At 38.7% G+C, this 10270-nt stretch overlaps 1 protein-coding gene and 1 long non-coding RNA gene across 2 annotated transcripts; one reads left to right on the top strand and one right to left on the bottom strand.

The window, feature by feature from the left end:
• Positions 1–442: 442 nt before the first annotated feature.
• On the bottom strand, positions 443–9280 carry LOC140562330 (uncharacterized). The gene is made up of 7 exons (XM_072687870.1): positions 9101–9280; positions 6596–6753; positions 6376–6483; positions 6212–6265; positions 5524–5688; positions 4523–4645; positions 443–4428 (listed from the first exon to the last, which is right to left on the bottom strand). The coding sequence occupies exons 1-7, from the start codon at positions 9255–9257 to the stop codon at positions 4390–4392; spliced, it is 804 nt and encodes a 267-aa protein (XP_072543971.1). The 5' UTR covers positions 9258–9280; the 3' UTR covers positions 443–4389.
• On the top strand, positions 8659–9871 carry LOC140562331 (uncharacterized). Its single transcript, XR_011980135.1, has 3 exons — positions 8659–8805; positions 9577–9639; positions 9790–9871. It is a non-coding gene; the product is annotated as an uncharacterized lncRNA (long non-coding RNA).
• Positions 9872–10270: the final 399 nt, after the last annotated feature.

Here is a 10270-nt window from a genome sequence, read left to right as displayed (position 1 = left end):
GAGAACTGACTCATCTGGAATCTCTAGGACGCCCTGAGGTTCCTCACGCGTTACCACGTTCAAGTGAGGCGACCCACGTTCACGGGAGCACGCTGATGTTCAGGTTAGGTCAGCCTTGCCATTTGGTCTAGCAGCTGGCTCCCCAGCTAACCCTCTTTTGTTTATAGACCTCGGTTTACCCAGGCTCTGCTTGTTCAGGTTCTCTTAGTTCAGGCTCCCTTTTGGTCCCCCCGAGAGTATCCCTGTAACACCTGTCACGTTTGGGCTTTGTTTATTGTTGTAGCCCTTAGTTGCTGCTCATTTCACCTCACTTGCCTCTTTCTGTTACCGTGGTTTTTGTTAATAAAGTGGCTTGCTTTGAATCCATCTCTGCAAGTGTTTATCCATCTTGGTCTGGCCGTACATTCCATGGTAATGAACGACACAGATAAGAGCAATGATACGCATTTACCAGTGTACCTTTATTCTGTTTCATCGCTAGCTAGCTTTTAAACCACTTGTACTATTGTGTTACTTGGTTTAACACTAAAACATACAAATGTATAGCAAGAAGAACAGCAACAATAATTTCACATTTTAGCATAGTAAAAAACAAAGCACTGAATATGTCAGAAATGCAGCTTCATGTGAAGCTGTTCACAATGAAATTCAAAGACAACAATGGAGTATAAAACAAGTCATAGAAAAGTGGCTAATTTAAATGAATGAAAACATTATGACACAAAAAACAACAATCCCGTTAAATTACATTACAATAATTGCGAAAGCATGTGTTAGTTGAATTTAAACCACTGAGAAATGTACCTACTGAATATACAAAGACACTTTTGCTCTACAAAACAAGCTAGCAGTGAATTAGTGTTGGAATTGTGAGACAGAAGTAAGTAAATCCTTTCTAACTGACTTCATATTACACAGATTATATCGGTTGATTCATCAAGAAGATGCTCTGAAAGAAACAAACCAGTGATAAATGTACATATTTTACATGTGCATTTTATTTTGGACTTTATTTCAGGTGGATCTAAGTGCTGTTGGGGCTCCTAGTCAATAACAGGATACTGTTTGTATAAGCCAATTAGAGACTAGTTTCTTATTATGCTTGAAATCCACTAATGTGCATTTGCGACAGGTATACATGTATTACAACGTAGCGATACATTCTTTTCTGAGTATAATTTTGAGTACATGGAATGAATGCAGCTTAAACTAGGTTCTAACCTATTTTAGGCAGAACAAATAAAACAGTCAACGCACATTTCTAGATGTATGATATGCATTACACTGTATATACGGCTCAACTGAACACAAAGATGTTTTGTGTGTGTTAGGATTGGTGTTAATTGGTGAAAATATTCTGTGTATCTCTGGTTAGTGTATCTTGTTTTTTTTTAAACACATTAGCCTACAACTCAGTTTGTTGTATTTAGTCTGTGCTCACAAACAGATGCCTTATTTTTGATTACTACTATTCATGTGTTGGAATTGTAAGAGTTGCAAACTCAGCTTGGCCAGAATTGGCCAGAAATCAACTACACACATGGACAAAATTGTTGGTACCCTCGGTTAATGAAAGAAAAACCCACAACGGTCACAGAAATAACTTGAATCTGACAAAAGTAATAATAAATAAAACTTTTAGGAAAATCAACAAATGAAAATGCGACATTGATTTTGAACCATGCTTTAACAGAATTATTTTAAAAAGGAAACTCATTAAACAGGCCTGGACAAAAATTACGGTAGCCCTAAAAATAATGTGACCAAAGGGACATGTTACATCAAGGTGTGTCCACTAATTAGAATCACAGGTGTCTACTATCTTGTAATCAGTCAGTGGACCTATATATGGGGCTACAGGTAGTCACTGTGCTGTTTGGTGACATAGTGTGTACCACACTCAACATGGACCAGAGGAAGCGAAGGAAAGAGTTGTCTCAGGAAATTAGAAAGAAAATGATAGACAAGCATGTTAAAGGTAAAGGTTATAAGACCATCTCCAAGCAGCTTGATGTTCCTGTGTCTACAGTTGCACATATTATTCAGAAATGTAAGACCCATTGGACTGGCACCTCCCTGGACGTGGCCACAGGAGGAAAATTGATGGCAAATCAAAGAGACGGATAATATGAATGGTAACAAAAGAGCCCAGAAAAACTTCTAAAGAGATTAAAGGTGAACTTCAAGCTCAAGGAACATCAGTGTCAGATCGCACCATCCGTCGTAGTTTGAGCCAAAGTGGACTTCATGGGAGACAACCAAAGAGGACACCATTGTTGAAAACAAATCATATCGGAATTTGCAAACTACATGTTGACAAGCCCCAAAGCTTCTGGGACAATGTCCTATGGACAGATGAGACAAAAATTGATTTTTTTGCCAAGGCACATCAGCTCTATGTTCACAGGCGGAAAAATGAAGCATATCAAGAACAGAACATTGTCCCTACTGTGAAACTCGGAGGAGGCTCTGTTATGTTCTGGGGCTGCTTTGCTGCATCTGGCACAGGGTGTCTTGAATCTGTGCAGGGTACAATAAAATCTCAAAACTATCAAGGGATTCTAGAGAAAAATGTGCTGCCCAGCGTCAGAAAGCTTGGTATCAGTCACAGGTCATGGGTCTTGCAACAGAACAATGACCCAAAACACATAGCTACAAACACCCAAAAATGGCTAAGAGGAAAACATTGGACTATTCTGAAGTGGCCTTCTATGAGCCCTGACCTAAATCCTATTGAACATCTTTAGAAGGAGCTAAACATGCTGTCTGAAAAAGGCACCCTTCAAACCTGAGAGAACTGGAGCAGTTTGTTGAGAAGTCTTATTGACAGTTACAGGAATCGTTTGATTGCAGTGATTGCCTCAAAAGGTTGTGCAACAAAATATTAAGTTAAGGGCATCATCATTTCTACCCAGGCCTGTTTTATGAGTTATTTTTTTTTTTAAATCTGCTGAAGCATGGTGAAAAGCAATGTCTGACTTTCATTGGTTAATTTTCATAGCATTTTATTTTTGTATTACTTTTGTCAGATTCAAGTTATTTCTGTGACCATTGTGGGTTTTTATTTCATTAACCGAGGGGTACCATCAATTTGGTCAATGTGTGTACATTAATTAATTGGGGGCCTATGTTATCGATCTTGAGGCAAGCTGCCAACGTGCACCGCGCAGCTTTGATATCGTAACGCCAGGAAAAGTATGCCTTGATACTCGTAAAAGTCATATACTAAGTCTCTTAATTAATCATAGGTGTGTTTTTGGCATAACATGCAATAACCAATCAGCCTGTCACCTGCCATTCACTTAAAGTCTGTCTAGGTTGCTTTCAGTCAGTGGCACACCTGTGTTTTCCGTTGCCAAGATAGCAATACACCAAAAATGTACCTGAACACACCCCATTTCGAGACCACCACGCCCACTGGCATAGATATATTTGTAAGCACTGTTGCTATTTAAACGAAGCAGGCAGAAGGCGTGAACACAGACTGTTGGTGGGGTGTAAGATAACAATGACCATCGGGAAGATAAGGCCCATAGTGTTAGATCAGTGGTTAATGTAACATATTCAGTATATATTTCAGTATGTAAGCATGTACCTTACCGGTCAAAAGGTCTAGAACACTTTTAATTTTCCATTGTTTTTATTGACATTTAAGTCCATTGAATAACTTGCAATGGTACAAGGTCCTGTGACCTCAAATAGTTCAAAGTTAGGCAGCAAACTGCCGGGGCTTTTGAGGAAAATTCCCAAAAATTAGGCTTTGGCAGCTAATGTAAATTATTTATCATTTACAACCCCTTTATCTACATAACATCAGTATAGGAACATTTACCGCACTCTGCACCTCAGTATTTTAAGGTCATTGCGCATTCAGATCCCTATTATAATGTCTTAAAGAAGACACTTAATAAAGAAAAGCATACTGACAGATTAAGACTGGATGTTGTGAGGACAGTTTCCTACAGCTCTTTAAAACTACAGAAAACTAAAGAGGTTTGGTACAGAAAGAGGTCTGACAGACTCACGTCCTCTGATGATGTCTTCTGTGGATACGTTTCCAAGAGTCAACACCTTGTGAGATAGGCAGCTCGCATGACAACACCATCTTAACACTGGACCAAGACTCAGTTTCAGCTGTGAAGAGAACACTTGGAGCTGCAGGTTTGAGTGGCAGTAAGAAAGTCAACGCTAAGATGGCCAAACAAGCAAAGCAGGCTTGCATGGGCCATGCAGCACTGACTGTGGACTACTGACAAAAATGAGGGTGTTCTTAAACTTCTGATCGGCAGTGTATGCGTAGAGTAATTTACAGTTATGTGTTTGGGTTAAATTTACACGAACTTAATATATGGAACTACATGGTTTATTGTATGGATGTTTGGACTGCCATCACTGAGGAGCCGAGGGTGCACTCACAACAATCATGGGCTGAAGGGAGAAAAGTGAACAGGAGACAGAAGAGTTAGCAAACAGTTGACTGGTAATGAAATGTGAAATATTTGGGGTTTTACTGGGTTCTTACCACACTGGTCCGGGGAGAACAGCACTGAATAACTTTGCAGCAGAATGCAGCTAAGGTGACAGAGATTGCAATCTGAGCTGCGAGCACTACTACTTTCAGTCCTTCCACGTGATTATATGCCACCTGTGGATTAGCAGAATAAAGGACCAACAGTGTGTTATTTACACTACACAACCAGGAGTGACAACAGCACTGAACATACAGAAAAATATATAAAATAATACTGCAGGTTGTTCACAGCGGTGGTATTATTGCACAGTGTAACAGGACGTGTAAAGCTGACACTGGTGAAAAGCGATAAAGTGCTTGAACTAATAGCTGCATTTATGAAGACATGACTATATATGACAATAACTAGATGTGTTCAGACAGTCCTGATCCAGCCCCCATAGAAAGCTGTAAGGATTGGAGAGGGTATGTTTGTTTTCCTCATCCGTTGCAGAAAGTGAAAGCGCTGCTGTGCCCTCTTGATGAGGGAAGTGGTGAGTTTTATCTATGACAGATCATCCGTAATGGGCACCCCCCCAGAAACTATGTGCTTCCCACTGAGTCTACAGCGTTGCCATGGATTTTAAAGGTAGAACGCTTCTTTTCCTCTGAATTGTTGCAGATTTTAGAAGACTAGGTCACACCCTACCTGCATTCTGAACGCCTGTGTAACATCTGATCGATCTAAAATTTGAGACGACATCATAGAAACTTGCTATAATAATGATACATGTTTACATACTAAGCACTTAAAGTTATTTTCGCTAGTATGGACCTCGCCCTCAAGGCTGCTACAAAGATGTGAACTCAGTAAACTCCCTAGTCTCTTCCTTTCCCCAGCCTTGTGGTTAATGGCCTGATTAAGAAAAAAACATCTAAATATCATAAATATTTCTTTAAGGACATTTATGTTAATGTCATACTATTCTGGACAGTGGGATAGGTTGTAAAAAGGTAGGAAACATATGTTTTACAATATTTGTGTTTTTGAATGTGCAGAAAAGCAATCTCACCGACAGTCTCTCGCATATGTATAACTGAATGGATTTGGGCTTTCTGAATGTAAGTTGCCAGCAGGGGTCATATCCAAGGCTGTGAAGCACTGACAAGAAGTTCATAACAAAGCAGATGACCGCTGTTGCACATGCAACAATCTGCATTCCCAAACAGGCCTTCAGCTGTAAAAAAAGATTCAGAAGCACACACAAAGAGACATTGGTTTAAACGGCCCTCATCATTTTTTTATTTATTTACTTATGATGTATGATTTTTACATAACACCCCCTTATCCTATGGAATAAAATAGGCTATTTTCATTTCTATGCCTGATGTAAAACTGATATAATGGTATATAAAACTAACTATAATAATAAAAAAAGCAATAATGTTTGGAATTAATTTAACTGTTTGTCTGTACAGTGTTTGTGTCCAGTCTGTATATTATATACTGTATAATCAGCAATAAGTTTCAGAGTTTGTGACATCACATGTACAATACAATCAAAACAGACCATTTGTGCAACTTGCTGTCTATATATGGGCAGGAATGTGCTATATTGAAGCTTCAACGTTGTTTATTTGCTACATCAAACTCTTTTATTTAAAAAGAATTAAAAATCTGTTTGATATGAGCCATTTAAATAACTATTGTGTCTTTGTGTCAAAGTGTCCAGGATGAAAAATTAGCTATTCCTTGCTTACTTTAGGAAGATGAAGACATTGTGCAGCTATTGTCACACTACCAGCTATTAATCCCTGCAGCACAGAAGGCAAATGATCAAACACAGCATTTAAACAACAAACATATTTCCAGAACGATGACATATATCCATCTGCAATAATTCCAATTCAATAGTAATACTTACAACTAAAGAAAAGCCACATGAGAAAAGATTATTTGTGGGGAACCAAGGCTCTTGCAGAGATGCAAAGACAGTACTAATTAAAAAGAGACTCAGCATAATCTGTGTAATCTGTGGAAAACAGAATAACATATATTATTATTATTACTATTATATAAATTTAAAAACATTAAAGAGACAGGCTTTAGATTAGGAACATTAGATGTGTTCTCTTTCTACATACCCCTAAAGCTTTGGGTTCAGCCTCCAAGAATTTGAGTTCTTGATTGGGTTTTTTCTGAAAGGTGACCTCCACTAGTGCTCCTGTTTCACTCGGAGAGTTATGGTTTTGGGTTCCTGCACAAGGCTCAACCGAGTCAATAATCTCCACCTCGGCTTCATCTGTGAAGCATCAAATCAAAGGCACCATTCAGTATATTGATACCAATAACATACACTACAGGTCAAAAGTTGTAGAACACCCTCAATTTGTCAGTAGTCCACAGTCAGTGCTGCATGGCCCACATAAGCCTGCTTTTTTACTGCCACTCCACCTGTCAAACCTGCAGCTCCAAGTCTTCTCTTCACAGCTGAAACTGAGACTTGGTCTAGTGTTAAGATGTGCTACCAGGTGTTGTCGTGTGAGCTGCCTATCACACAAGGTGTTGACTCTTAAAAACTCGTCTTCTGCTGATGTTGTGTATGTAAATCTACTCACTAATCATCTAACCCACTCATTCACTAACCAAACTACTCATTAATCCTCTAACCCACTCATTCACTCACTAAACTACTCACTAATCCACTAACCCACTCATTAAATTAACTAAACTACTCACTAATCCTTTAAACTACTCACTAATCATCTAACCCACTCATTTACTCACTAAACTACTCACTAATCCAATAACCCACTCATTCACTAACTAAACTACTCACTAATCCTCTACTCCACTAACACACTCACTAAACTACTCACTAATCCACTACAAACTAACAGTCAATGTTTGAAATTATGTTCATATGCAGCATTATTTGTGGTGAAACTATTTCAGTATTCAGAGGATGAATGAGGGAATCAGGTCCTCGACTTGTGATAGAAGACTTCTCTACTTCATCCCTAACACATGCTCATTTTCTACATGTACAAATCTAAGGCATGTTTTGTGAATACTGCAAAACTGCAATCATGGCTTCCAGTCATGTGTTTTTTTGTTTGTTTGTTTGTTTTTTTATTGCAAAACATAATTTACGTCCCCTTGCACTACCAACAGTGGTCCTAACTGTGGACCCCCTGTCGTGGATACGTAGGACAATTTCCCACTCCCAGCATTCAGCCCTTTGTGGGCAAGATGTGGTTTGGGGCAGGAATAACTGAAACTGGTTTGTGTAGACCCTGCCACAGGACCCACTTCAAAAATCGACAGTGTTCAAAACATAGCATATCGTCGCTGTTAGAAAAATATCCACATTTGCCTACACAAACCAAAAATCTACATTTTTTTGACAAATAATTCTGGCCATTGTTTTCAACATTTGGACCAAATGCACCAATAGAAATGCTCCAATACAGAGCCTCCTCCGAGTTTCACAGTAGGGACAGTGTTCTGTTCTTGATATGTTTCATTTTTCCGCCTGTGAACATAGAGCTGATGTGCCTTGGCAAAAAAATCCCTTTTTGTCTCATAGGACATTCTCCCAGAAGCTTTGGGGCTTGTAGGGGTCAACATGTAGTTTGGCAAATTCCAGTCTGGCTTTTTTATAATTTGTTTTTAACAATGGTGTCCTCTTTGGTTGTCTCCCATGAAGTCCACTTTGGCTCAAACTACGATGGATGGTGCGATCTGACACTGATGTTCCTTGAGCTTGAAGTTCACCTTTAATCTCTTTAGAAGTTTTTCTGGGCTCTTTTGTTACCATTCATATTATCCGTCTCTTTGATTTCTACCATCATTACTGTTCAGGACTGTTTAATAAGTTGACTTTTTAAAATAACTTTGTTGAAGCATGGTTTAAAATCAATGTCGGATTTTAATTTGTTATTATTAAATTGTTTAGTTTGTTTAATTAAGTTATTTCTGTGACCATTGTTTTCTTTCATTAACCGAAGGTACCAACAATTTTGTCCATGTGTGTATCCAAATATGTAAACATTTCTGAAGACTTACATAAAAAACCTTAGTTTTGAAATTGTGTGTTAAAGCACAGAGAGAGAGAGAGAGAGAGAGAGAGAGAGGGGAGTGAGAGGGAGAGAGAGAGAGAGAGAGGGGAGAGAGAGAGAGAGAGAGAGAGAGAGAGAGAGAGAGAGAGAGAGAGCAGTACGAGGCTCTATCAGGATCATGGTGGTGAAACACTGGCTCAGGCTCGTTGTTGGTGGGTCAGCTGCAGGTCTGCTATGTAGGAGAGGTGTTTCAGTGATGTTGGTATATCCACCATCTCTCCAACTGTATGCAGGTACATCTCTCTCCACAGGCGGACAGAGGCGTGGGCAGTCAGGACTGTCACTTTACTGGAAACTACTCGCTCGTTTTTCCTCGTAGTTGAAAATCTTCGGCCTCCATCACTTCACTGCACCGTTAGCAGTAAATCTGGCTGAGCTAGCTCGCTTACTCGGCTACGCAGTGCTTAATCGCTGACTGTTCACACAATGTCTGTCCAGTGATCTGACAGTCTGCTGATCGCCCCACTCACACTTTTACGAAGAGAAAAGGGGCGAGAGACTGAACTAAAGTCCGGCTCGAAAACCTACCTCTCATTTTCGCTGGTAATCGTGTGCTGGAGTCACTTCGTTTGGGTGAAACACGCAGGAGATGTCTCCTCTGCCTGCAGTGAATCTCTGGGTGTTTTTGAGTTACTCCGTTACTCAGTCCCGCCCCCGCGACGAGAAATTTGACCCCGACACACATCTGGAAAGCCGCAGCTGTGGGGTTCAAACATTCCTTCTTTTGTCCCCAGATTATAAATTCAAGCCAGAAATACTTTATTACTAAACACACAGTTTAGGTATTAAATATATAATTTATTCTGCCACCAAAAAAATCATCTAATCCATTTTTTAAACATCAATTCTTTGCTACACAGACCAGCTGTCTTCTCAAATAAAATGATAAACAGGTTTTTAGAATATCTCTTTAAAGCACATATAATTTATGTTCATATGTGTCTAACCGCTGCATATTATTGATCAGTATATTACCGTGCCAAACGTTACTGTCATTACTGCAGCAGCCTGTGATTTCTGTATGACGAAAGACATGAGAGAAGACTGACATAGTGATGTCTGGAAAAGTGAGTAGGATTTTTCTCTTTCTATTTTTACAGCATATTTTATAACATTTACATTATTCATTATTTATTTTTGTAAAGTGCATCATAAACCAGCTGCAGTGTTAGGAAGTCCATGAACTGAAAATTGTCAATTCTGTGTCATTACCACAGCATATCATTACTAACACAAAACTCCTCGGCTAGTGTGACCGTACGACATCGGTAGAGAGCTCTGGAGAATACAGAAATAAGGGAAGGCTGGAAAAGTAAGTGAACCATTTGCAGTGACCTGAATGTGGACCAAATATTCTGCAGTTCCATTAAAAACAAAAGTGCTTGTTCTATGGCATCTCTCAAACAGCTGTTTGAAGCAAAAATAAATAAATTAATTAAATTTTATGTAAAAACAAAAAAAAAGAAACAAAGAAATACTAAAACACATTTAAACTAAGTATGCCTGAAGAAAAAAAAACAACAAATAAGACTTTAGTGTTTATTACATTTTCAGGATATTAGAGAATGCCAAATTATTTCCATACTTTCACTTTCAAGTTTTAATTATTATAATAAATTCTAATAAATTCACTTTTTTAAAATTATTCAAACCTTTTTCTAAAAAGATTCAACTTTTCAGATAGCAAAAAAATCTATT

Source organism: Salminus brasiliensis, chromosome 9 (assembly GCF_030463535.1).
Source record: "Salminus brasiliensis chromosome 9, fSalBra1.hap2, whole genome shotgun sequence".
NCBI lineage: Eukaryota > Metazoa > Chordata > Actinopteri > Characiformes > Bryconidae > Salminus > Salminus brasiliensis.
The sequence above is the reverse complement of the archived record's forward strand: the minus strand, read 5'-3'. Positions and strand labels throughout refer to the sequence as shown.

Excerpts from the sequence above, each read along its gene's own strand:
- LOC140562330 (XM_072687870.1), bottom strand. The coding sequence starts at position 9,257 with ATGTGTGTCGGGGTCAAATTTCTCGTCGCGGGGGCGGGACTGAGTAAC. Across the intron at positions 6,754-9,100 it reads ATTACCAGCGAAAATGAGAG|ATGAAGCCGAGGTGGAGATT; the intron begins GTAGGTTTTCGA and ends GATGCTTCACAG. Across the intron at positions 6,484-6,595 it reads CTGAACCCAAAGCTTTAGGG|ATTACACAGATTATGCTGAG; the intron begins GTATGTAGAAAG and ends TGTTTTCCACAG.